This window comes from Odontesthes bonariensis, chromosome 7 (assembly GCF_027942865.1).
Source record: "Odontesthes bonariensis isolate fOdoBon6 chromosome 7, fOdoBon6.hap1, whole genome shotgun sequence".
Taxonomy (NCBI): domain Eukaryota; kingdom Metazoa; phylum Chordata; class Actinopteri; order Atheriniformes; family Atherinopsidae; genus Odontesthes; species Odontesthes bonariensis.
Genome location: NC_134512.1, coordinates 2891681 through 2919638, shown reverse-complemented (window position 1 = coordinate 2919638; position 27958 = coordinate 2891681). Strand labels below are relative to the sequence as shown.

Below are 27958 nucleotides of genomic sequence, written 5' to 3'. Positions count from 1 at the left end.
CAGAGAAAATGTTCTGAAAAGTGAGAGGGGTCTGGCTGCAGACCTGCACTGTCAGGACCCATGACCTGCACTGTCAGGACCCTTAGTTGCAGACATGCACTGTGACGTCACCTGCACTGTGAGGACCCGAAGCGACAAGTGAGGAGCACGTATTTTTCGTTCCCCATTTGAACTGTGGAGACGACGAGGTGAGTAAAAGTCGAGTGAAAACTACTCTTTCTTTCATACGAAGAAACAGAAACAGTCTTTATTCACTGGAACGTTACGTTGCACACTATATACTCTAAAGTTATATTAATTTTAAAGAATCAGGGTTTTTTTTAAACTTTTGGCTAGTCTTCAGCGTTGTTATCCTATCGATAGTGCTCACTTAAATGTGCCATTTTTCGTATCGATAGTGCTGACTTGTATAATTTTGTTTGACTTATTACGACATTATTTGTCTCTTACAGATGCATATTTCAATAACTATATACTGTAAAGTTATATTAATTTTAAAGAATCAGGTTTATTTACTTTTGGCTAGTCTTTAGCGTTGTTATCGTATCGATAGTGCTCACTTAAATGCGCCATTTATATATATATATATATATATATATATAATTTAGTTTTACTTATTACGACATTATTTGTCTCTTACAGATGCACATTTCAATAACAACCGCCGGCACTACGCCAAAAATCGAACGCTGCACGTCATGTTGCAAACTGTTTCACTGCCCTCTGTGCCTACAATTTAAACCAACAAAATTGTCCAAGCTGCAGAGCCACTTAGAGGCACATACAAAAGGTGGCATTTTATTTAAAGGTAAGCATAATGTATTTGTCTGTTTGTTTGTACTCATAAGTATTAGCCAACGCTTCTAACTTCTGGCAGGTTGTGGTTTGGTCTGTAAAAGGGTAAAAGGAAAATGAAGGGAATGTAGGTTGCAGTGAAGAACATCTGACACCTCACTTTCTGTCTTTTAGAAACCTATCCCAGTCACTAAATCCTGGCAACTGGACAGAGAAAACTGGACTACAAATTCAGGTAAGAGTATAAAGTATGTATAATGCATGTATTCATATTAATAGTTGAGTACTCAGGAAGAAGAGCAGCAGGCAGAGGTCTCCAAGAGAGCCAGACTTGCTGATGTGGACACACCAGTGGAAGGCGTAAGCTTTTGCACAGTATCTATTGGTCAGATACTGTTGGTGTGGCAGCTATAGGACAGACATCTTTCTTTCTGTCTTTTCCATAGGACTCGGTTGAAGATCGCATTCTTCAAAATTGCAGACATGCAGCAGAGTGGGCTGAGGCCAACAAACCACTGTTGTCTGCCCGAGTGGACCTGCCTGACGTTCTGGGCATGGGGGAAGAGGAACAGGCAGAGGCTGCTCTACAGTATGGGAGGTTGTACCCAGGCTCCGCCCTCGCAGTGACGCAACACCTTCGGCTCTGCTACACTTACTCAGGCAAACTGCTCATTCAGGTGGATTCGAGTTCCCGAAAAAATGGGAACTCCACCCACTTTGTCGGGAAGCAATCAACTTTGAGCAGCGCCAACGGCCCAGGGTAGAGGCGTGTTCAAGGTAGTGACGTGGTTGAACTGCCACTCAACCCATGGATTGTACACGGAAGCGCTTCATTCAATATCAACATGGAGCAGCGTCAAGCTTTTGACACTGCTGTAGATGCTGCAATGAAAGTGTTCGACGGGAGATTCTCGTTAAAAATCGAGCAAAGAACAGCCCTTGAATCATTTCTTGACAGGAAAGACGTTTTCGCCTTGCTCCCTACTGGCTTTGGTAAGAGTTTAATCTACCAGTTAGCCGGGCCCCGCTGGTAGCTAAATCATACGTCAGAGGAAAGAGTGGTGTGATTGGCTTAAGCTTAGGCACAGCCTTTTCTGGCCACAACCAGTAGCAACCCGAGGGAGGCGGGTTGACCAGGCCATTTCGAATCGTATTCGTTATGGTCTTGGTCAGACCAGAATCTCGAAGAGATTTGAAAGTCTATGTTAATCAGGCTAGGGAGGTTGTGGAACGAAGAACTGGACGAGGATGAAAGAGAAGCGATCCTGGAGCCTTTCAAAATGATATTTCACAATATTAACGACATGTTGATATTTTGTGAACAGGTAGTCGACAAAAACAAAGATTTTTTGTCATATTGTGAATGTTTGACTGAATAAACACTACAGAACATTTGATCATGTTGTGACTTGGTGTGCTTTTTATGTTTTCTCATTGATCCCTTAATAATTTGACTAAGATTATACTGTAGATATCAAGAGTTAGGGTACTATTTAGTGGTACTAAGGTGTTCCAGCAGCACAAGAACATAATTGGCATAGACATAGAACCAAACATGAAATTTATGGTGGTTAAGGATAAAAATACAGAATAATACAACAGAAAAACTAATTGAAACAAATACATATATATATATATAAAGAGCAGTGCGATAAAGTCAAAATAAAATGATAATGAAATAGCAGTGACTTACTCTATAGTATACAATAAAATGTACAGTATAGGCCTATGGCATCTTGTGAGATGTTGGCTTATGAATATGAGCCTAAGAGAAAATGTGTGCAGTGACCAAACAAAAGTTTACAATACAAATAAAAACAATAGACCGGGAATACTGTTAACTAATTAATTCATTTGTGAGGACCTCTTGAAAAATATAGCGTTTAAAATAGTTTAAAAATACGTGCTTCCGATACACACGCTTTTATTTTGAAAGGCTTCGAATCAACTTCCGGTCCTCACAGTGCACTTCCGGTCCTCACAGTGCAGGTGACGGTCTGCAACAGGGTCCTGACAGTGCAGGTCTGTGGGTCCTGACAGTGCAGGTCTGCAGCCAGACTCTCTTGTGAAAAGTAGGTGATTGTTGTTCCGGAAATGAAAGGTGGACAAAGTTCTTTGGTCATTTTCAGTGCCTGCCACCGGAGCAGTGAACCTTGAGGGTTTTTTTGTTTGAGGGGATGTTGCATCATCAGCACTGAAAGTTGTTTATGTAACTACACCAGTAAACATATAAAACTTTACAGAATTCAAATTCAATCATTCAATCCATCCCACCACCTTATTTCTGCCATTATCTGGGTCTGGGACCTGTTGAGTGATTCACTGAAATTCTTGGAATCTTTGTTAATTACTAAAATATTGAATAGAATTCTTGTTAAGTAAGTAATAAAACAATGAGGTATGAATATGTGGCTGATAAGTAAATGGATAACTTCTCATGACTTCTGCTATTCTCATGCAAATGAGCACACTGGGTTTCAGTCTCCTCTTGAACATCCTTGTTAGCCTGACTCTTTAAAAATGAAACACATGAGATCAGAGAGTATAAAAAACACTCGGAGGGCATCCGTGTCAGAGTGGTATGAAGCATGACTAATTCATTACAAAGGGAAGTTGCTGTTTGTGTAATTTTTATTCCGATGAGGCCATGACTGCAGACCACAGTTGTTGCCTATATATGCAGTGCTGCTATGCCATGACAGGAAGCATGTGACAGTAAAAACGCTGACACATATTACTGACCTTTGGTCACAACCCTCCGACTGGTACCACTGGCTTGTGGGTTTACAGTATGTACAGTTTATAAAGCAAATGTGATTTGATACTATAAGAAAATAACATTCAATTCAAAATTTATTTATGTAGCACATTAAAACAATTCAATTCAATTCATTTATATAGCGCCAAATACAACAAATGTCATCTCAAGGCACTTAGATAGTAAGTCCAATTCAAGCCAATTGGAATTCAATTAATTAATAATAATCATAATTCATAAAATAATAACAGCCTCAGCTGACCAAAGTGCTTCACAACAGCAACTGCATCACAAGAGAGTCATCAATAAAAGCAATAAGAATGACTTCATCACAGATAAAAATAAAATGTGAGATAAAATTAGCAATAAAATAACAATAACAATAACAAGAACAATAAAAGTAGCAAGCAGAGGTGAACTCCATTTCAGCTATGGAAGGCCAGGGAAAAGAGATGTGCTTTCAGTCCGGATTTGAACTGGCCTACAGACAGAGAGGACCTGACAGACACCGGGATGCCACAGTCGCCTCAGGCCGGGAGATTGGACCGAAAAACAAATTGTTTTCAGTGCAATCTGTTGGTTTTCTTTGTCACACCCAGAGAATGGAGGACGCAGATGCAGGAGGTTTTAATTCCAAGACTTTTATTTGGAGGACAGCAGATCAACCAGTTCCTCGTGAGAGAAGCTAAATGGGCTATGAAATATTAATCTAGGAATATACTTTCCAAAAGTGGAGAAGTATATCTATATAAAAATTATCCAAACTCAAAATCACTCCACTAGCGGAGGAGAAAACAAAAGACCATGAAACTTTACTTATTAACTAAATGTCACTCCTACTGAGGAGGAAAAGAAAAGCCTCTCCTAAAAATCGGAGGAAATAAGCTGTAAACGTTTAACAAACAAAAAGGCCACTCCACCCAGGAGGGAAAACAAAAAAGACTATAAACAAAATAAACACTGTATTTCTTACAGGATCTATATTATCAAACTTACTCTGGGAAAAAACAAAATCACTCTCACGAGGATAATTACCACTGGGAACCAGGAAACACGGGAATACGAGAACTCGGAAACGGGCTTGGAAAAACGCTAGGATGATGCACTATACAGAGACAGATACAACACACTGGCACAAGACAGGGGGAGACGCAGACTCTTAAGCACACCGGGGTAATGGGGAACAGGTGGAATCATTCATACCACAATCAGACTGGAACACGAGAGGAAGAGCAAGTGACCTGGAACGAGAGGGGAGTTAGTCTTTCAAAATAAAACAGGAAATGACGAAACAATACATGAAACGAGACAAAAACCCAACTTAACCTCACCACGGTGTGACATTCTTAGCTAGGAAATTGTTTTTGAATTGGCTCTATATGAACGAATTGGATTATTTTATGAATTATGATTATTATTAATTAATTGAATTCCAATTGGCTTGAATTGGACTTAGTATCTAAGTGCCTTGAGATGACATTTGTTGTATTTGGCGCTATATAAATAAAAATGAATTGAATTGAATTGTTCCACAGTCTGGGTGCTGCCACAGAGAAGGCGCTATCACCTCCATCACCTCTGGTCTTTAGCCTGGCTTTGGGAACAGCCAACAGGAGCTGGTCAGCTGACCTCAGGGCTCTGAGTGGAGTGTAGGGCTGCAGCATCTCACTTAAGTAAGACGGGCCCATGGAGTTTAAACACTTAAAAACAATCAATAAAACCTTAACTTTCACCCTAAAGCCGACAGGGAGCCAATGAAAGGCGCACAAGACTGGGGTGATGGATTCGCGCCTCTTTGTTCTGGTCAGCAGGCGGGCTGCAGCGTTTTGGACGCTCTGTAGATGCTGCAGAGAACCCTGGTCCAACCCTATAAATAAAGAATTACAATAATCCAAACACGATGTTATAAATGCGTGGATTGCTCTTTCAAAATCAGCCTGAGGAAGATAAGATTTAATCTTTGCAAGAGTCCTCAGCTGGAAGAAGCTGGCCTTGATGACAGCGCTGATGTGCTTATCAAATGTAAACAGAGGGTCAACCATCACAGCCAGATTCCTAACAAAAGGACGGCAGCAGGAGGACAGAGGACCAATCACACTGTCATGTCCATGCCAACATGTGCCTGGTTGTTGGTCTGTGTGACAGTCATTAGTCATTTGGAAATGAAATTGTTCCATAACTTTTTTAAATAATTGAATATTTAAGAGCACACCATATCAATGTAAAACACAGTCAGATTTTTATGAAACTATATTTTTATCATTTCTCCCAAACTCAGGACTGAAGTCCTTTCTTTGATCCAGACTCTGTGCACTGCCCTCTAAATACAGCAAGAACAAAGACAAAAGCTCCCAGTCATTTTCTTCCAAATACGACTTTATTATGTTTATTGAACAGGTTTCGTTTTGTATGAATGTACTTGACAGTGTGGAGTTGGAGACTTGATAATTGTGTTTGAGTGAACCTGCAGAAACTCCACACCCCCCCCCTCCCCCTCCCTCCAGACAACTACAACAAAGTGCAAAGAAAAAAATCTGATACATCACATTTCCGGCAGAATGACTCCTCTCAGAAGTGCTAGCTTTCAACCCGTGAGACATACATTAGCTGCTGACTTCCACCAACACGTAGAAAACATGTGGAGTTCAAGTAAACAGAAAGACAAGCGGCTGCAACAGACTTAGGCGGCCTCGAACATCTTCTTCCTGTCAGCCTTGTCCTCAATGTTCTTACGCCAATCACCCGCTTCTGTCGACTGCAGAGGACAAGAAACAAGTTATTTCATAAGACAACATATGAGAGAGATTGCGTCATAGCTGTGGTTTTGGATGATTTATAATTGACAGAGATCACATAAAATTGAGTTAAACTGTGGTAAAAAAAACAGTAAACTCACCTCCTCTTTGACTTCTTTCTTCACCTGCTTCAGGTTGGACCTCAGATCCATGGTCACCTTGTGTTTGGAGCCCAGCAGGGCCTGCAGCATGGTGTCTGCAGACATGCGCACTTTCTTTAGGGCAGGTTTCTTCACACCAATCAGGTCCACAACTTTGATCTTCAGGTCTTCGAGCTATGAGGAGGAAAATGGTTTCATTTCCCATGCTTTACTTCTGTGTTGTGAGTGTTTTCTGTGTTCACTCTCAGAAGGAAAAGAATTGTACCTCTTTATCAGCCTTCATAACTTTGGCCTCGGCATCATATCTCTCTTCATCAATCTTGTCAATGATAGCAGCGAGCTTCTTGCAGAATTCCTGTTGACACACAAACAAAGAAAACCCTCTCACTTACATTCCAGTATTGTTTATATCCAGGGGCGAGGCTAGGGTATTTTTAGTGGTGCCAAGGCACCACCGTGAGATGGCTCAGCACCCCCTGGCTCAGCACATTTTTAAAATATTATATTATGCAAAAAACTTTCTCTGCCCCTGCTCAATACTTTGGTGCGACTGGCCAATCTGGCAACCTTGTGTGTCTGGCAACCCTGCTTCAAAACGAGGCTTGTGACCAGTCCACTTATCAACTACATCTCTTCTGATGAAGAGTGTTTTGTTTGTTTTTTTGCTCAAGGATGCATTATTTTAGTGACTATTATTTTCTAGCATTTGTTTTTGTTTTAACTCTTCAATCCCAAAATAAATGTTGAGTTATCTTCTATGTTTGTCTCAGGCTCTCTGTTATCCCTGTCAAGCCACAGTCTTTTGAAATGAAGAGGTCAAAATTGAATGTTGTAGGGGAAACACTACTCAAAGCAAAACTAATACGGCTCCAAAATTTATAAATGTACTAGTTCGCCTCAATTAGTGAGAAATAATGTGCCTCTGTGAGCACTGGGGGCTGGGCACCCCTAAAGACCAGATCCTAAAATTGCCCCTGTTTATATAAATTCAAAAAGCTTTCGATGTCAAAATGATAAAGAAAAATGGAGAGTGAGTCAAAGTAAATTCAAGCTTTACCCTTTCAAAAAATTCGGGTGCAAATTTGCCTTCCAAAACTTGAGGACATGACCCTCGTTGAAGACATGAAATGAAGATTGTGAAGTGGTGACTGAAGCCAGATTGTTAACTTTGAATGTCAGAGTCTCTCCAACCCTTACTGAGAGTTCTTACTAACATTTCAACCAACAGTAATTTGTGCTTGTGCCGCTGACTCTTAAGTATTCCATGTTAAATCCCATTGAGTGCCACCTCAGCCATGCATTCCCTCACTGACAGATCACACAGGAGGAGTCCTTTTCCTGATGAGAGACAATAATTACACCCCATGTCCTCATAATGGCCACAAATATCACACTGTGTTCAATCAACACACTACCTCTTTCTATTGGTGTTCCAGGTATAAATCAATCAATATAAATAAAGATAAATCCTGCAGTGGCACTGTGTGTAATGCTGTAAAGAAGACTACAGGAATGGAAGAATAAAGAGTGAACAAATGTTCAGGGATAGTGAAGATCTGATTGAACTGCAAGTACTTGAATTTCTGTGTTTCTTGCTCCTCTTCCATGTTGCTGCCATGATTGGTCATAAAGACCCACGTATGGGCTCTGAGCAGCAGGAGGGGTTTTCATTCAAAAGGATGATTGCTGGTTGCATGGGCAACTTCCTCAGTCTCCATGTCTGGCCTTGGACCAGATGGTGAACCCTGCATTGCCCCCTAATGTGCTCCTCAGATGTACGTCAGTGGATCAAATCTTTTTGTGTGTTAACCAGTATGCTAGAATATAGGCATTTAGAAGATTGGATTTTTTTTTTTTTTAAATACAGAGATTTTTGTGCTGTGGTAGCAAAACTGAATATTAATGACTTTTGGTAACATCATATTGGGCCCTGGGGAAATCTCATGGGGACTGACTCTTTGATGTTAAGTAGACTAAGTGTTCAATAATGTGATGAAGAAAATATCTGAGATATTTCTGAGAAATAAGTGTGATAATAACAGCTATAGCCCTACAGCAGCTCTGCTCTGCTCTGTTTTTAGAACCGACTCTAGCTCTCCAAGAGAAGTTTCCTTTACTTGTAAGAAATCTTTTCCTTCTTTTCTTCTATGATGACACTTTTATCGTATTTTATATTATTTGATTGTGTTGTATTTTATTGCTTTCACTGTTCTTTTATTGTTTTTACTTATTCTTCTCTTTATTTATTACCTGCTGTAAAGCACTTTGGTACATCGTAAGGATTGTCTGCAAAGGGCTGTATAAATAAAACACATTTACATTTTCACTGATGTCCTTACCATCAGAGCAGCCTGATCTCCACTCATCTCTGGAGCAGGACAATGCTCTGCCATGTACGCCTCCTTGGCAGCAGCAATGTCCTTTTTCTCCTGCTCTAACCAGCCCTGAGCGATCTGCAGGATCAGGCTCTACAGGGCAGAGAAGGAAAACTCTTCAACACCCTCAGTCTGTCAAATTACTCTCCAATAAATGCATCACATTCCTCATCCCACCTCTCATCACTCATGATTGAGTCTTCTCATCGGCATGTGACAAAATGAAAACGCTGAACTTTTAGAGTATTGAAATTTGGAGTATACCTTTAACTAGGTTATAACAATTAAAGCAAAAAAAAATACAGCATCGTTCATTTAAAGAGGAATTATAGCTGTTGTTCTACCTTCAGGTGATGCCTGCGGCTGGATGTCATCTTTTTCCTGTTTGGGAACAAGTTCTAACATTAGTTACATAATTCAGTTTAAGCATCATTTTCTTGGAATTTTTATCTTCTTCATCCAGAAGATAAAAATATTGCTCTTGATGAGTACAGATTCAATAACGTTCAGTTTTGTCTGTTTACCATATTAAGAATTCCAAATGAGGTAGAAAACAAACTCTGTAATTAAGGCTGATTAAGTAGTATACAGTGATTAAGAGGATGCTGGTCAGACTTACTCAGACATCTTGGTGGGTTTTGTGGTTCACAACCTGCATCAAGACACATAATGAGACATTGAGGATGGGTGTGTTTGACCCCTGCTGAGCACCGTAGGTATTCAGATCAGGTTGTCACTGCAAGGCTGTCTGAGATCAGCATGTTCCAGGGCTCTGATGGAGACTGATGGACGGTAGAGTTTGTAAGGTAACACGATCTGAGGCCACAGCTGAAGAGCAGCGACGTCGCCTGAACTAAACTGGGACCCTCAGAGTTGGGTGTCGCCTCTTTGCCGTTTATGACCAGATCAACAGAGGGGTTAATTTGAAAGATTCCTTTATGGAATATCGTTCCCTGGAGTTCAATTTTACAGTTCAGTAACTTGTATATTAGTGAGGCCCAGCGGTGTGTTTCCTAATGATCAAAAAAAAAGAGCCCCGTCGCAATTTCTATGTTTACGATTAAAACATGTAAAATAATGGCCATGCATTTTCCCATTATTATTCATAATGTATTTTTTTTACAATTTCATAATGTTTCACAGTGATGAGTCTGACATGTTTACCACTGCATTTTGTGAGAAATTTAAGTGTAAGTTAAGTTTGATGAAAAGAAATAACAGCCAAGAAAATCCTTCAAATAAGTGTTTATCAAAGTGTTAAGTCCTACAAATGATTATCCTGGAAGCCCATAAACAATATCAGCCAAATGTACACATTGATAAAAAAAACCTAATCAAACAGCCACGGGTAATTAAATATGCCAGATATTGTCATCATCCAGAGGATTTTTGCATCCACTAAACAGCCCAAACTTGTTTCTTTCAAACAGACATAAAAAGGATGGTTTGACAGCTGGACTCATCATTTTTGTTTAAGTACTCCAGCCTGTTCAGCATGTCAGTGTGACAGGTTTAAGACTTAGCCTCCAGTTGCTGGGTTATATTCACAGGTCTTAAAACACACGAGCATAATACACAGCACAGTGCAGCACAGAAGTCACAAATCTGTCAGGAAAGGTCAAATGTCGCCAACAAACATGTAGAAAGCGAGTTTAGGATGTAGCTAGGGGTCAAAGGAGGAAAAACGGACAGTTTGACTGAACTTTCAAATGATACATCTCAAAAAGAGAGTCCAGTTGAGATGTAGCTGTGCTCAACATATTTTTGTTTTGTCCAGTGGAAATAAAGATGCTGCTCTCAGAGAGGCTTGAAGAGGTTGGAGAAGGAAAAAAGTAAAAGGAAGATATCTCACCTATTGAGAGGAGGAAGGAGGACAAGACACACTTGGTGGAAGAGCACGAGACACTGGCCAAGCCACAGACAGAGAAAAAGGAAATAGGTATATATGGTGGCTTGTGATGTCTCAGCAAAATGCCCAGATCCTCTTTATGGAAATGGATTCCCAGTCAGACCAATGGGCCTGCAAGCTCCTGAAATACACCCTGCCCAGCCCCACTCTGCAAACTGCCGTCCATCTGAGATCACTTCAAGCTGAGCTGAAGGCTCCTTGTTGCACACATACTGTGTGTGACTGTGCATGGAATTAGTGGGGCATTAAGGATCCCACTTCACACCCTCAGATTATTCTTCTCAAATCTAAGCTTTGAAAGGTGTTTTTTGCAGATCAAAGTTACATAGACATTTCTTCACACAGCGTTAGTTATATGTTACTAAACATTAAGGCAACTCTTTTAATGACTCTGCAGTTTAATTATATTATATGACAGGATTACTCAGGAAACAGACGGATGAAACAGCTAGCTGGCCTTTGTCCAGCTCCTTTGGTGTTTATAAGGGTTAGACTTAAACATTTTATAGTCTAACTTCATCCTCCAATTCCACTCTGAGAAAGTAAGAGGAAAAGGAAACAAGAATAAGCTGATTTGATTTTTCTGTGGTCTAAACATTCGAAATGCCCACTGTTTAGCATGCTTGTTTAGGGCTCAGTCAATGATCTGCTGCCACCACAACAACGCAAACACTGATTCTTACAAATACAAAGTATCTCAAATATTATTTTAGGCTTGTGTTTATCTCAGCAGGCAGAGCGTGAGGACCAGAGGACCTAAGTTCAGTTCGGGCCCAACATTTTTACTGTCATTTTACAAGATTCTTTCATTTGTAGAATGACAAAAGAAAATTTGGACTCCAGTTCTTTGCTGAAACAAAGGAATTCTCTTATTTGTTTTATCTTTCATGACTCGCTGAATTGCCAGTTTGAATGGTGTGGAAGAATTAACAAGTGGATAAAAGTAGCAAACAAAATTCATCCTTATTTCAAAATATTTATTTCTTACTGCTTCGGTGGAAACCTATACATTATGAGGTGATGTTTTAACTCTACAAAATGATGTTTCTTTGTTTTGGTTCAATGTCTCTCGGGGGTGACAGTGTCACAAAAACAACCAGAAAACAACAAAAAGCCGTCTGAATATTGTCCCGTAATGTCCGGAGGAGACACACAGACGCATTCAGTCACTCAGACCTCGGACAGAAACGCTTCCCCTGCCATCGTCCTCGCTGGTCCAGAAGGGTTTTTAGGAAGTCTCGAACATCTTCTTCCTGTCTGCCTTGTCCTCAATGTTTTTACGCCAGTCGCCCACTGCCTCTGTTGACTGGAATAACAACAAAGATTTCTTAATATCACGACTAACAAAACAAGTGAAGCTTTTCAGTCAGAGTCAGTTCAATCGAATGGAAGTGAGTAACAAAAATGGACCTTATTGTACTTTCCCTTTCCTTCTATGTAACTCGTATCCCTTTATCTTTGAGTAAAAAAAATCAACTCTGCTTTCTATACAGTCAGTAATACATCACAGAGCCACAGATATCTTACAGACATATAAGCACACTACTTTTGTCAATTAATCCCTAATTTTAAGCAAAGGAAAAGTATATCAACTTTAAAAGGTATTTTAGGCTAATCACCATATTAATGGGACCACTTTTAATTTATTAGCCATAGGTGCAGGGGTACAATGTCTGCTTTGAAATGATGGATCTGCTAACCTAATACAGATCTCAACAGTCCAATCAGTGTGCAGCTCTGTGTTTCTCATTAAATGTTAACCTCAGTTCAGCTTCCAGTCACTGTAGTGTTTTCATTGTGAAAACTTCATGGCTCACCTCCTCTTTGACCTCCTTCTTGACCTGCTTCAGGTTGGCTCTCAGGTCCATGGTCACCTTGTGTTTTCCTCCCAGCAGGGCCTGCAGCATGGCATCAGCAGACATTCGCACCTTCTTCAGAGCAGGTTTCTTCACTCCAGCGAGCTCCACCACCTTCAGCTTCAGATCCCCAATCTGGAGTCAGAGAAGTTGGTCAGTAGTGTTCAAGCACACGTTACTTAAATCATTAATCAAATCAAATTTATTTAAATAGAACATTTCATGTACAAACAGTTCAAAGTGCTTCACATAAAATAAAAGCATTGCAGCAGGGAGTGGAAGAAGCATTAAAATACATAAAAGAATATAAAGAGAAACAAATAAAATCATTTAAATGAATTTAAAAATAAGCAACAGTCTAGATAAGTTCAAAGATATCGTGCAGATTTCATGCATAAACACATGAGAAAAGAAATGTTTTTAACCTGGATTTTAACAACAAATGTATTATGAATAATCTCCACAGATAAAACGTACAGAATGAAAATATTTGTCACTGTTAAATCATCACTAATTTAGACATTTACATCCAATTTTTTTTGCAGTAAAATATGACTGTGATTTTTTTTGCTTATCAAATCTTTCTGTATTTTCCCAGAATACATAAGTTGAATACTGTATTTGTCTTTCATTTTTGTTAAACCTTATTCAACTCCAGGTAGAACCAGAAGATATAGCTGGAAAATAACTGATGCAACGAAACAGTGCCATGTTAATCCTCCTAAACATGCTAAGCTTTTCATGCACTTCCATTCTCAGTTCATTTGGAATAGGCACTATAAAAGCTCAAGTGTTTAAAGTCAATAAATGTTTTTCTTTCCCTCTGGAGCAGATGACGAATTCATGCCAAATCGCAAATATGTCTTTCTTTGAGTTTTCAAAATTTAAAAAAGACGTTTTCTAATATTTAATGCCATTTATTCTAAATATTAGAAAACGTCCCTTTCATAAATATGCAAAATAACCAATTAAAGGTGATCTCAGCACAATCAGTTCATATTCTTTGATAACTAGATGACCCAAGGATTACTACACTGGATCCAAATGGCAAATTCCACCAGTTAACATCACGAGGAGCAGGTGAAAAAGAGAACAGGTAAGGTTCCCAGTTTTCCCTCTGTCTCAGTGGTGTAGTCATTGGTTTCACAAGTTTGGGCTCAACTTCCAATTCATTTTTCAACTCTTAACTCTTTCAGAGCTGTTCCTGAAAAATGCACATCTCAGAGTAATGTTTAGGCAAAAGTTCAATGTTTCCCAGCTGAAATCCAGAACACCTCAAGAAGACATCAGCAGAACACTCATTAACCATAATCCAAGTTTCGATTCCTCATTGTGAAACAATGTTTAAAAGGCCAATTAAAAATGAAACAAGCAGCCCCAATGTCCCCAATGAAGGAAATAAATGAGGGATTTCATTGAACAGGCCGAAAAGAGAGTTTTAAACAGTAGTTCGTGTCATTGCATCTATGATGCTCAGAACATTTAATCTCTTGCCTCTCACCTCTTTGTCGCTCTTCTCGACCTTAGCCTCGGTATCATACCTTGATTCATCAATTTTGTCGATGGCCTGATGGAGCTTCTTGCAGATTTCCTGTTGAAGATCATAACCGACATATTCCTTCAGCTGTCTATGACTTGCAGTAGGAACCTTGATTCAAGTAGTCTACTTAAGTACAGTGGAGAGTTCTGTGGTCATGCGATGCACTAAACTCAGTTTTCAGCAGGCTTCTCTGCCACAATGGGAAAACGAGTTTCTGGAATAACATTAAAGCTGTCATCTTTGCCATTTCAAATTGAATATCACAGAGGGTAAGTGACTAAAAGTGGCTTCAGAGTGTTTTGGTCTCACCATAAGGGCAGCCTGGTCTCCGCTTAGGTCAGGGTCTGGGCAGTTCTCAGCCATATAGGCCTCTTTTGCAGCTTCTATGTCCTTTTTCTCCTGCTCAAGCCAAGCAGCAGCAATCTGCAGCATCAAACTCTGCAGGGAGATCAAAATGTATTTATGCAAAACGTAAAGCATCAGATAATCTCCACGCAAAGAAAAGGAGGTTTGATTCTCACCTTCAGATGATGCCGACGGCTGGATGTCATTTTCTTTCTGAGAACAAAATAACAAAAGTCATTCACTTTCTGACAGGATGAAGTTTGAGTTTGTCTGTTACTTTTTATTTATTTTTTAGAATTTTGGAAATTCACTTTCTAGTATAGAGTCAAATGAGAAGGTTAACATCACTTTGATGCTAGCTTTTAATTAAAGAAACCGAGCACAAAGATTGAATTTCGGAGGAGGTAACACAATCCTCTTACTAGTTCACTGAGTAACATGTTTGCTAGTTGTTTGATACCTGTTTTATAAAAAAAACAAAAACATTCTCTTTTTATTCTCATCCAAGCTTACTGGCTCATTGTTATAAAGCTACTTCTTTAAAATCCTCACAAAAGCAGTGGATATGAAGCACAACGATAACTTTGATTTTTGGGAAAGTTAAGTTTCAATGCTCTCATCTCTTAGAAACGCACAGAGTGGAGGTGGAAAATATAACGGTCATTTGAAACTTTCTGGAAAATTGCTAAAATGTATTAAGATCAAATTCAAGTGCTGCTTTCCATTGAAAGAAGATAGAGTCTGGTTTCTTCTTGCACATGCTCGCAACATGTAGAGCTGCTGTCATCCAACGCCAAGAGTTGACCTTCATTCTGAGCTTGTGCCTTCACATGTGTTCATATCACTTCAGATTACCGTCGGGCAGAGTGGTAGCTCAGCTTTGTGCTTATCACTACCGGGAGATTGGACCGAAAAACAAAAAGTTTTCAGTGCAATCTGTTGGTTTTCTTAGCTAGGAAATTGTTTTTGAATTGGCTCTATATGAACGAATTGGATTATTTTATGAATTATGATTATTATTAATTAATTGAATTCCAATTGGCTTGAATTGGACTTACTAAGTGCCTTGAGATGACATTTGTTGTATTTGGCGCTATATAAATAAAAATGAATTGAATTGAATTGAACTACACTATGATCACTGGAGTGACATATCTAAACAATTACTGAAATGACTTTGTGCAGACATTAAAACAGACGGGAGGATGAATCCGAAAGAACTGAAAAACCTCTGATGTTTTGGGGCATTAATCACCACCGACAACAATGACTTTGATATCACGGCAGCTACAGGGCGAAAGAAGACAAGATGGTTTGCTTTCTAGCTACTAATTCTAGTTAACTGCTGAACTATAGAGTATTTATTTTCTTAGAAGATATTAGCATATATTTAATTTGTTTTCAGATAAGAGTTCAAGTCAACATGGAGAGAAGAGATGGGGTCCTTTTATAAGACAGCAAAAATTTTAAATTTTAAAATTTGATTTAATTTCCCTATAATAGGTTTGATTTTCCCTCTCTGTGGCATGGACTGGGCAACGTACCACAATCTCTTTATAACCCTGTAAAAAGTTTGTATTCAGTCATCAGTTAGTCTTAGAGTTAGAAACAACCATATTGGGACAATTTGTGATCTATGGAAAAAGACTCGGAATCAGTTGATCTGTGAAAGAAAGAGTTTGAAAGGCTTCCTGCCTTGTTTGGAAGCCCGACTCTCATTTAAAGGACCACCTCAAGAGAGAAGATGATGTGTACTTACTCAGACATTTTGGCTGTTTTTGATCTTCACGCCTGTTAAGACAGAGAAAACCCTCAGTTAAGCACGAGCAGGCAGCTCACATGAACTACACAGACTCTGTCCACAGCTGGACGGAGCACATGCTGTTGCCTCTCCGTTATCCATTAAATACTCTTTGACCTTGAACAGGAAAGAAGACACAATTTAAGATAATGAAAAAAAACGGCTGCCAGCAATCACAAACCAGCTCATTTTGGACAGTCGACGGTTGCCCTTCTGAAGACGTTCCACCCAGAATCGGATGTGTTGCAGTGAGCCAAAGACCTTAGCATAAAATGCCACCAGCAAAGAACCAAATGTGGTGCCAAGCTCGCAGTGAAAGCAGTTCAAACCAATTCTAACAACCTGCAGACATGCAAGCACCACCTGACACCAGTTGTGTCCACAAGCGGGTTCAGATCCAAAGATAAAGCATAAGGCACTATAAAAAGGTCTAAAAATCAAGGTGTTTACACATAAATCCAAATCAAGTAGTGTTCAATTCAGCCAGAAAAGGAATCATGTAAAAACCTCATTTCTAAAGCTCATTGTCAAAGTCACACATTAAGAAATGTGAAAAAGAAGAGTGCGATGAGAGTCACGAACATTTTGGGTCAAACTTTATATTAAAGAGACAGAACAATATCCAACAGCGAGTCATGTTAACCTAGGAAAAATGCAGACTTGAATTATCATCCTTCTGGATATTCATTTCCAAATGTCTCACTGTTAGTGCCTGAAAGGTGAGCCAAAGGTGCAAATGTGTCAACTTTCCCATAGATATGTTTCTCTTCCAGGACAAGGTAATCAGAGGATGTTGACAATGACTGCTCAGTTCTATCAGAATAATAGTTTGGATAATGTGGACACATAAGATAATGTGTTAGCATATCTGATGAGAGAAGATGAGCTTTAGATTCAAGCTGATAAAGACAGCAAGGCTTATTCTAATTGTCTTGATCCTGTATAGTTTAAAAACACCTTATAATAAGTCACAAAGATATTGAACTGATTTTCACTAAAAAGCCCTATATTGCCAAAATAAAAGAAGAAAAAAATCAAAACTTTTTACTTCGAGTAAACCTCCCTGAATAGCCAGCAGTTTTTACCGTGTCGCTGAGTGTCCTACAGTGTCCTTCAAAAAGTCCAGTAAGTCTCAGCTGCTGTATGAGCTCTGAGAGGTCAGAGGTCACACCTGCAGCAGCATCTCTAAAAAAACAGTCTTACCCTCCAGCACCTTTTTAAAGAAAACTGAACCCCACCTGTAAAGCAGACCTCAGCGCAACTGAGGTGAGTGAATGAGCTGCCGGAGAGACTCTCACCTACTGAACGTGACGAGGACGAGGAGGTGCACAAGAAGGGGGGAGATACTGCCAAGTCCCAAATAGTAAAGATAAAACTTGGTATATAGGGTGTGAAGTGCTGGCTCAGCAGGAAAGTCAGCCCTCTTTATGGTAGCAGAGCCACCTCAGACCAATGGGCCAGCAGGCTCCAGAAATACCACTGCAACTCTCTGAGGAACCTCGTAAATTTTGGCTGAAAGAAATCACCTCCTTGGACTGGACAGACACTATCAGGTTCCCTACCCAGAGACAAGTGAGGGGCTCAAGCAATTGTTACACAACAGACAGGCAGTGTGGCCCACTTATTCAATGATCACTGTTTCAGTTTCCTTAAACCAGACCAGCAGCTGGAGCAGAGTGTGAGACTGCCACCCACCGTGGAATCATTCAAACCAAAATCAGGTTTCAGTTCAAATGAGCTTTCAACTAAATGAGTGACATAAATCAGATATCTGCAGATTTTTGCTCAACTCCTGCCATTGGATGCATGATAACAAACAAAAAGCAAAAGCTACAGATGTGATTACAGAATGCAAGAAAATGACCTGTTTCAGACCTCTAAAAAGCATGTTAATCAAGTGTTTTTAAGTTAATGTAATGAAAAACAAGGCAGATAACTGTCAAACTCACTTAAAACAGACATAACATCAATAATCATTTTGTCTTTGGCATCAAAGTACAAGCATCAATCAAGCTCCTATGAAAAATTCATACTGGAAACATCATTTTTGTGGGGAAAAAAAGGGTTAAATCTTTATAATGATATCAGAGATTATTTAGAAGGAAAAAACATTCAAACTAAAGCTAAAGCCTCTAATCATCTGCATATTTTCAGCAACAGCTTTATTTTCCCTCCAAACCTTAAATAACTGAGAAACGTTTTCTGCTTTTGGAAATTCATCTCATAGCAAGAATCATGTTTTATTAAAAATGTCATTTTTAAACTTCTCACACTAGATCTATATTCCAAACCTTCTAAAGTTTAGAAATATGCCAAATATATCAGGAAATGTGTATTAGAAATATTTCAGTTGGTGTAAATATTATATCCTAAAGTTTCAATTGTGTTCTTAAGATACAAATTTTGTACTCAAACATAAATGAGATCCTTAAAACACAACATGGATGCAGAGTTAATGCAGAGTGGTGTAATGGGCAAATTATACTTCTGCAACTGCGCACATCAATTGTCGCTTGGGTCTGGTCGCGAACCAGTTTTGCTGTTATGCATCTGCGCCCTCGGTCTGGAATTTCTAAGGACGCACAGCAGTTTCCCCCAAAAGTATTCGAGAATTCGCGAGAATTTCGGTGGGCGGTGACGAGAACTTCGGCGGCGCCGGCGGAAGTGTTTATCTTTCAAAACAACAATGGCATGTATGCAAGATATGGATCTGGAGTTGCTCGACATCGAAGAAGAACAGCTTCTTTTATTTGAGTTGGCGAAAATGCAAAGGAGGAAGCGTAGGTGGTCACACAGACAACCGGAAAGGCACACCGAGGACCAATCACAGCTGCTTTTTGTCTGCGCACTTCCGCTTGAGCTCTGCGTGGGTTTGCGTCCGTCCGACGTGTCGTCAGGATTTTTTTGAGGTGCGCGACGACGGGTGCAGACCCTCTGCGCGGGGGGCGTGGTCGCGCACAGAGACAGATTTGACGGTTGCAGAGGCTATGCGTCGAAAGCATAAACCGCCCTTTAGAGTGCAAAGAATAAAACTGTCACTAACCATTTGGAAAATTTGTCTGTGGATTCAGCTTTGCTTGTGATCATTACCAAACATGAAGAAGTGGAGGTCAGAATTGATGGAAATATTTGGCAGGAAAACCCACGATATTCACCAGAACAAGGGAGATGTGATATGCTGGAAGGAAAAACATCCAGCAGAGAATAACAAAGGCTCCCTGATGACATCTGGTGGTTCAACGTGAGCTGAACTCAGACAGCAAATCTATGATAAATGAACCCTGCTGTGTTTGGATTGGATTTAAAAGGTTTCTTGACCCTGAAAACAGCTTCTACTTTTCCAGCATTTGGTACACTCTATCAAATGCTGTATGTCTTCAGGAATAAATCTAGCCCTGGACATAATTCGGAAAGTAAAGACAACATTAATCAGCTCTGGAAACGGCAAAAAAAATTCTGCAGCTCCAAGTTACACTTTGACTCATTGGCTTTTAAAGTTGCAAAATTCATCGGTAAAAACTGCAGCATCACAGTGTTGTCATATTCCAAAAGAACATTTATTTGCTCAAGTTTCCTCCAGTTCTTTGAAAAAATGTAACTAAGGACAGGAGAGACAGCAACCCAGAAGGAGGGAAAATATTAAATTGGATTAGAGTTTCTAAGAGGTCTCGAACATCTTCTTTCTATCAGCTTTGTCTTACATCAGCCGCTAACCGCTTCCACAGCCTGAAAGGATTGGTACAACAGCGTTGCATCCGAACATTAAATGAAGGTCTTTATTACGTTCATTATATAAGAGGCTCTCACCTCCTCCTTGGCTTCCTCAGGTTCCGGTTGGCCCTCAGATCCATGTTAACTGTGTGGCCCGAGCAGAGCTTTCAGCATGGCATCAGCAGACATACGCACATTCTTCAGGGCAGGTTTCTACATTCCTGCCAGCTCTACCACCTTCAGCTTCCAATCCTCAATCTAAAAACAAACCGGGCAAAGAGGGCATTAATCAGAGAGACAACAATGAACCCAAAGGTAACCCGGAAGAAAGAGGAGACCGGTGTATCTCTCCGTAGAACGCTGTAAGCTGCACACTACACAGAGATGGGCTTTACTGACGAGTGGCAAGAAAATTTCTTACAGAAAATAAAAAATTCTAAAGCATCTTTAGAGTTCACCAAAATGCATGTGGGAGACTCCCCGAACACATAGAAGAGGGTCAAACTCTTAAGCTTTTTGGCCATCAAGGAAAATGTGCTGCAAACCCAACACCTCTCAGCCTCCGAAGAACACCATCCCCATAGTGAAACATGGTGGTGGGAACATCATGCTGTGGAGATGCCTTTTATTAGCAGGGACCAGGAAACTCGGCAGAAATGAGGGAATGATTGATGCAGGGACATTCTTAAGGAATGAAATTTGAGACTGGGACGGAGGTTCATCTATAGTTCCTTGCAAAAGTATTAACCCTCCTTGGCTTTTTACCTATTTTGTTACGTTCCAACCTGTAATTTAAATATTCTAAAATCTTATTCTATGTGATGGAACTGCACAAAATAGTCTAAGTTGTTGAAATGAAATGAGAAAAATATATATGACTAAAAGAATTTAAAAAAGAAAAGAAAACTGGCATGTGCATATGCCATGTGCATGTGCCACTTTGCTATGAAGCCCCTAAAAAGCAACCAATTACCTTCAAAAGTCACATAATTAGTGCAATCAAGTCCACCTGTGTGCAATCTAAGTGTCACATGATCTGTCAGTATAAACACAGCTTTTCTGAAAGGCCCCAGAGGCTGCAACACCACTAAGCAAGGAGGGATCACACCATGAAGACCAAGGAGCTCTCCAAACAAGTCAGGGTTTGGTGATGAAAAAAATCCAAATCTTTGATGATCCGGCAATTATGGAGTTCTGGGACTGAATCATATCTAGCTTTGATTTGCTTGGGAGCATGAACTTTTTAACAAAAGATTGGGAAAGAAGTTGTTACTTGAGAGTTTTGAGAGAAATAAAGAAACTACATTTAATAACATATCATATGGGAATGGTGAAGCACTTCAGTTATGTACTGTGGGTGCAAATGCCAGAGGCATGAAGGCACACATATAACTATTGTGCATACTTAATCCGCTTATTATTCTCCAGTTTTTGTCACGATTTTCAGCGCAAAACTAGTTTAGACGGGAGAGGAAAGATTCAACTTTTACAGAATTAAAGGGTTTGTCGATATATTTTATAGTTTTCACACAATGGCAGTTTAAGTTGTAGGAAAAAGTTGCTCTGACAGGACTCCTCTCACTTTGCTGTCCTGAGGTCTCCCACTCTGAGTTTTTTTTTCAATCAATCTGGAGCCTGTGAAAACAAACAAAAGTCTTTCACGTCCACAATGTCTGCTGCAACTAGACAAAGTATTAATCAAAACATCGGTATTTTTGTCCTCTTTCACCCAATGTGACCGTCATTGTGCTGGGCCTCACGGTTTTCTCTCAAATCGCCTGTGAGCGCAGGGAGCGACCCATCGGACTTCCATTATAAAGCAGGTAAGTGTGTTCCACATCGGTAGGCAAAAGAACTTCAGGTCACAAGAAATCATAAGTGCATTTCCTTCCAAAACCAAACAGCTAATAGCATCACTAGTGCTAGAGTAAGTGCAGTAAGTTAGGTACCGAGACCAATGGGAAGACAATTTAGGAAACAAATAAGTGCGTAAGAAGCTGGGACGAAACAGGCGATGTCCTAAGAGGGCGGATCAGGGTAGTGTTTCCTGAAGAGATGGGAAGAGACCTGCCCATATGGGTTTCAAAGTGCAACTTGAAGGGTTAGGGGTTAGGGTTACCCTAAGCCTTAAAGGCCTACAGAAAGGTGATTTTTTTTTTTTTTTTTGCACAAAACTGAAATAGCAGATCGATTCCTTATATACCATGGAATTTTTTTATGATTTTAAAATAATTTTAGGCCCCTGGATAGTCCTGATTAGGCCCAATAAACTATCACCACATTTGACTCGAATTTGGCAAACTGGAACGACAGGTGCGTGACGTCGCGAGTGCCAGCTGCTGGAACAACCCCCAGTAGTTCTAGTAGCGAAGCCAGCAGTTTGCCAGACCTGGACAGCTTCTTCACGGCAAATTTCGATGTGTGCCGCGGGACATCGCTTGGAAATATAAAACGTTGGGTTCAGTGCAATTTTTATTGCGAGTAGATGTACGAAGTGCGTGTGTTGCCCTCAGCAGCAGCAGCTCACACCACCGGGGACAGAGGAAGCAGAGAGACCCGCGGTCTTGTGTCTGTGTCTCCCTGTCCGCCTGCCTCCTCTCTGGTGAAATCAGCCGGAGCCATCCCGCCGTGTTCAGCTCCCTGCGGTGCGGACACTCAGGGGGAATCCACCTGGAGAGTGGAAATCTCGGCAGAGCGATCATCAAGAGCCCCGACGTGGACACACGTCGGGGCTCTGCCGGCTGATTTCAGGGCAACCATCCCGCGGTGTGTCCGCTCTCCGCCAGGTGGATTCCCCCTGAGTGTCCGCACCGCAGGGAGCTGAACACGGCGGGATGGCTCCGGATGGCACCGTGGCTGCACGGTGGTGTGGTGGTTAGCACCGTCGCCTCACAGCAAGAAGGCTCCAGGTTCAACACCCAGCTGGGGCCTTTCTGTGTGGAGTTTGCATGTTCTCCCCGTGTATGCGTGGGTTCTCTCCGGGTACTCCGGCTTCCTCCCACTGTCCAAAAAATCATGCATGTTAGGTTGATTGGCATCTCTAAATTGTCCTTAGGAGTGAGTGTGAGCGTGCATGGTTGTTTGTCTCGTTTGTCTCTATGTGGCCCTGCGATGGACTGGCGGCCTGTCCAGGGTGTACCCCGCCTCTCGCCCATTGACTGCTGGGATAGGCTCCAGCCCGCCCGCGACCCGATCGACGGATTCAGCGGTATAGATAATGGATGGATGGATGGATGGATGGATGGATGGATGAATTGAATGAAGCAAACATATATCCACACATACAAACATTGTGAGGACATCCTCAGTCTGACTTTGAAAGTAAAAGCCTCCATTACTAAAAGGGACATACCAACAGGAAGAGCACTTGAGACAGATTTTCAAAACAGATGCACATCTTATTTTCACAGTAAAACCCTCTATTACCTACAGTAACATACCAACAGCGAGGCTTATTCGCTCTCATCTTAAAATCAAGAGCCCAGTTGAACAAACCAGGAGTTTTCACAGCTATGTTATACATGTCTCAGTATTAAAGTAAAAGATTTCATAGGTTTACTTCAAGGGGGAACACAGTGCTCCTGTGTGCTGTCCCACCCTCGTGCTGCCTAAAGGAGGCAGGTTTCACCATAGCAAGCCAGAATCTCATATGTCAAACTATCTTTTAGCTTATATCTGTACCTTAGTCATTTCATTAAAGATTCCATGCATCACATGTTAGATTGGCAACAAGCAGGCCTCGCGGCGGGCAGTAGCTCCATTGACACCCATCAGTGTTCTAGTTCATTACGGCTAAAGACATAGTTCAGTTAGTAGTTAAAGCCTTCATTTTCATCAGAACTTAATAAGATATACTCGTGAGGGAGGAGGCGCCGTGCAAGTAAAGTAAAGTAATGCAATGAACAGATGTGAAACATGTGAGCTATAGTGGTCACGTGAACAAGTGCATGTGAAGTCTCCTGCTGATGCATCGCCAAGGCAACCACCTGAAATGCTTCTTATAACACGTTTCTAACTTTGAATTTAACCATGATCTTTTCCCAACTCTAACCACACAGTTTTCATTCTTAAACCTAACCAAGTAAGGTGAGGCTGACTGAACCTGAGGGTGAATTTGTTAATAGATTGAAATGAAAGCAGCAGAATAAACAGCTGTTGTATCATCGTCTTGACCTCAGCTTTACTTACCAGATTTACCAGATTTCTATCAAATAAAATAGCTATTTTCTTTTCTGATGTCATTCTGAATTACATTTCCGTTGTAACAGAATATTCTAAAGAATTTTTTTATCCGAAACATTTAATAGAAACCATCAAAGTCTTCTCCCTTTCTTTATACCTAAGGGATTTCTTAAATACTATTTCCATCTTTGATTTTGATATGTTATTAGTTAAACCAGAATAATTAGCTAAAAATATCAATTCTCATCTTTTACTCTGTGTGGGCTTAGTTCTGAGGGACAACACGAGTCCTTCCAGTTTCCAGAGTAGTCGTGTTTTTTCTCTATGTAAGAAAAGAAACCTCAGGGTGCGTGATACATGAATCCTGAGCCAACAGCGTCACAGCTCGGGGTCAGGGGTCGATGAAGAGCTTTAGCTGATCGGAAGTTTTATGTAGAAATGATTTTTAAACAAACTCAGGCTAGGTCATATTTTCCGTGATTTTATTGAATCAAACTGTTTGAGGCTTTTCTAGTTGGCCATCATTTAATTTTCCCGTACTTCTATTGAATTAAACTCCCTGAATAAATAAAGTGTGTTTATTTTCAGACTTCCTTCTCTTCAGCCTTCAGGTTGACTGTGAATGAAAGATGCTGATGTTGTTCTCAGCATCTGTAATTACATAATGTTGTTTTTTTGCAGGAAGTGATTTTATATATTGTACAGAAACTCTTTCTCTCAAGGATTGTAGTTTATTAAGTTTAATCATAATCTATAAACAGTCAAAAACCTTGTTTAAAATTTTCTGAGATAGTTTTGTAAATCATACTGTGTAATCTATGAAAAGTGATACCTTGTAAGTTGATTTTTTTTTAACTTCATTGCACAGTGTTAGGATACAAGAAGCAGCTTATGTAAAGATATTTTTTAAAAATGGCTCATCTGCTCTTAAATATGTGTATATTTAGGCAGTGGTAAATGCTGTCATACCAAATGAACTTCAAACTTTATCAGACTGACTGCACTCTACAAAAAGAGGTCTAAAGTATTTTACCAAAGAACATATCCCTCACTTCAGCCATTAAACGTACAAAGTAAAAGAGTTTCTCACCTACTAATTAAAGCTGGAGAGAGCAGCAGAGATTGAAGAACAGGGAGACAGAAGTCACTGGTTTATAACAAGTGAAATCTCTGGGCTATATATGTGCTGGCTCAGGGTTTTGGGTTCCCTTATTATGTAAATTCAGATTTCAAATCTTGTCTGTGACACAGATTTGAAATGTTATTCAATTCATACTTTAAATGATTACTTTGAGGATCCATAGTACAACTCTTGTTGAGTATTGCTGTGTAAAAAAAACTACAGAGTGACTATATTAAAAGTAATCATTTCAACAAATCATTTCACAAGAGACACTAGTCTTGGCTAACAATATGTCCATAACAAATATATTGGCAGTAGCTTGTAGTTTTTCATCAGAAAAGCTTGAAAAAAATACTGTCGTCAGAATCGAATTAAATCATCCATATAGTCAGTGGTGCAGGTTTGATGCAGCAACAGAAAAACATTTAAAAGACGTACCTTTTTCCTTTGACTTGTGACCATAAGAAGTGTTTTGGTTTGTGTTGGATTTATAGCAACTGAAAACACGACAGAAGCAGAAATGAAATCAATAAGCAGTAAACAAACAACAAAACCCAAGAACATTTGACTTATAATGACTCACTAATAATGAAACTAATATCACTCACCTTTTTTTGTGACTGTATGGGTCCAATAAAATCAGATTAAATATAACTGGAGGAACAAAGCACTTACATTTAATAAAAAATTTCAATTACATGACAATCCCTTTCAATAAAAAGCATAGTCATCATAACTTGTTCATCTTTTGATGTCACCCATTCTGTTTAGCCAATAATAATCAGACAAAAGTCAAATCTATATTTATATCGAAGGATTATACTGATTTCAGTTGAAAAGAAATATGAAATGCAAATATTTAATTGTCAATTCTTTAAAGAAACACATATGAGGTCTTTGTAACTTGCTTTGGTAGAGTGTCTTCTTTTGGTCGGATACTTTTGAAGGAAATTTGTCTGAAAATCTTGTGATTTTGACCTGAATGAATTGCCATAACGATCCAACATGAACATAAACTAAAAACAGGGAAAATTCAGTCCTCTGCTGACACCATGTGGTGACCGGAACTCTGCGTTGTGCCTGACGCTAACTGACCTGAACACTGGGACAAACCTTTCACTTGTGACACACACTGTGTGAGCCCTGCTGAGGAGAGGGCAAAAACTATTCCTTTCAGGTCCTCACATTTAGCACTTCTAACAGATATATAAAGAATTACTGAGTGGTTCAAAACCCACTTTAACATAATTGTTATCGGAAAAAATACGGCTGACACTTGACTTTGGCCTGGTAAAGAAAAAGGTCAAATTTCTCGTTTTACAGATGCTGTAATTGCTAACAAATAATCTATCTTAACAAGCTCAGAAAATATTTGCTGTGCGCAACTATATTTCACTTTCTTCCAAAAATGTGTTAACAGTTTAGCATTTTTTCCACAGCAATGTGCACGACTGTAAAGTTTGAGAGAAAGATCTCTTGTCCTCACAACAGTGAGTGTAAATACAGAAGCATCAGATCTGAATTGTTTTGTTCTGGAACTCCAGGCCACATACCTGTGATAAAAACTCAGGGTTCCCTTATTATTTTCTCCGGAGCCTTTGACTGTGTCTTGCGGCCTACTGTAATTAGCATTCAGATGACATTGCATAAGCTAAAAATGGAACCTCAGCTTGGAAGAACTGGTAGGTGCTGGTCATATCATTTGCTGCTTATCCCTGCAGATATGGTCAGTGTGAGTGAAGGTGGGGGCTGTGGCATGACCTCAGTAGCTGTTTATCTACAGTATGTAGCTGCATTTAGTCTTCCAAAGCAAATAAAACTACAGCAGCAGGGCTATAAAAAGTTTAGAATATTTGAACCCAAAATCTCCACCCCTGGTCACAATACACAGACTCTGGTTGCAAATTCTGTCACCATGGGGGCATTTTGCTTTACTCCGAGGGGGGCAGAGCTGTCACATCATCACTTCTTATATTTCACCAGAGAGCAACTCCTCTGTGGGAATGAATAAAGTAAAACTGCAAAAGGACAGTTCACTTTTCACAGCTTCCTGTTCACATCACATTATGTTACCTTCATATAGTTGTAGTTACATTGATGATTATGGCAGTTCACCTATAAATGAATGACTTGAACACGAGAATGTGGGCTTCCAGAGTTGTGCGTGTGGTTGGGTTTACCCAACAGCAGCATTTGGGCCCAGTTTGCTGAAAGTTGTAGTTTCTGCTCAACACTCATATTCTCTTTCATTATTGAACTGCAGACTTTTCAACATCTAAACAAGGTGCAGAAACTGTGTTAGTGAACATTTCTCTTTAGGTAATTAATGAGTTAACATTGCCTTATGGAATATGTGTAATGGGAAATATTACCTGACTGGTTTAGTGATCAACAAACTAAAGATGTACAAGCTTTGGTGGATGTGGTTTGGTTGAATGAAACTAGGATATCATGTCTTCTTCCTCACTGACGTGCACAGCACTACAAAGCGCACAGCAGGACCTCGTTAAAGCTTCAAACAGAAGTTGTGTTCAGTAAAGTTTTCTGACATTCAATGAGCAGCATGGTGACTGAGTTCCGACTGAAGTGATGTTTCAGGTTCAGTGCTGAAATTTAAAGGAATTCTTTTCCAGGACAGAAACAAATTTGCTCAAGGTGTGTCGTGTA

General features: G+C 40.0%; 3 protein-coding genes and 1 long non-coding RNA gene across 6 annotated transcripts in view; 1 reads left to right on the top strand and 3 right to left on the bottom strand.

Moving 5' to 3' along the window:
• The window catches only part of tnnt3a (troponin T type 3a (skeletal, fast)), a 209615-nt gene that overhangs the window by 156815 nt on the left and 24842 nt on the right, over nt 1-27958 (bottom strand). The gene's annotated exons all lie outside the window — the stretch shown is intronic.
• Nucleotides 29-2258, top strand: LOC142384579 (uncharacterized). Of its 2 annotated transcripts, XR_012770073.1 has the most exons (5): nt 29-188; nt 643-808; nt 970-1155; nt 1242-1393; nt 2018-2255. It is a non-coding gene; the product is annotated as an uncharacterized LOC142384579 (long non-coding RNA). The 2 variants fall into 2 exon arrangements; XR_012770072.1 differs by having other exon boundaries at nt 1242-2258.
• Nucleotides 5912-10751, bottom strand: LOC142383643 (troponin I, fast skeletal muscle-like). Its single transcript, XM_075469266.1, has 7 exons — nt 10677-10751; nt 9444-9476; nt 9169-9205; nt 8789-8917; nt 6715-6804; nt 6450-6623; nt 5912-6308 (listed from the first exon to the last, which is right to left on the bottom strand). Exons 2-7 carry the CDS (start codon nt 9449-9451, stop codon nt 6234-6236), a joined length of 513 nt encoding a protein of 170 aa, XP_075325381.1. The 5' UTR covers nt 9452-9476; nt 10677-10751; the 3' UTR covers nt 5912-6233.
• LOC142383642 (troponin I, fast skeletal muscle-like) lies at nt 11696-27922 on the bottom strand. 2 transcript variants are annotated; one of them, XM_075469264.1, is made up of 9 exons: nt 25900-27922; nt 25730-25788; nt 20083-20244; nt 16234-16265; nt 14651-14687; nt 14439-14567; nt 14091-14180; nt 12551-12724; nt 11696-12039 (listed from the first exon to the last, which is right to left on the bottom strand). In XM_075469264.1, exons 4-9 carry the CDS (start codon nt 16239-16241, stop codon nt 11962-11964), a joined length of 516 nt encoding a protein of 171 aa, XP_075325379.1. In that variant the 5' UTR covers nt 16242-16265; nt 20083-20244; nt 25730-25788; nt 25900-27922; the 3' UTR covers nt 11696-11961. The 2 variants fall into 2 exon arrangements, with proteins under 2 accessions (XP_075325379.1, XP_075325380.1); XM_075469265.1 differs by lacking the exons at nt 20083-20244; nt 25730-25788; nt 25900-27922 and adding an exon at nt 17574-17621.

Coding starts and splice junctions, on each gene's coding strand:
- LOC142383643 (XM_075469266.1), bottom strand. Junction 8,918..9,168: donor GCCGCAGGCATCACCTGAAG/GTAGAACAACAG, acceptor TCTGCCCTGTAG/AGCCTGATCCTGCAGATCGC. Junction 6,805..8,788: donor GAGATCAGGCTGCTCTGATG/GTAAGGACATCA, acceptor GTGTGTCAACAG/GAATTCTGCAAGAAGCTCGC.
- LOC142383642 (XM_075469264.1), bottom strand. Junction 14,568..14,650: donor GCCGTCGGCATCATCTGAAG/GTGAGAATCAAA, acceptor ATCTCCCTGCAG/AGTTTGATGCTGCAGATTGC. Junction 12,040..12,550: donor AGAAGGAGGTCAAAGAGGAG/GTGAGCCATGAA, acceptor TTGTTATTCCAG/TCAACAGAGGCAGTGGGCGA.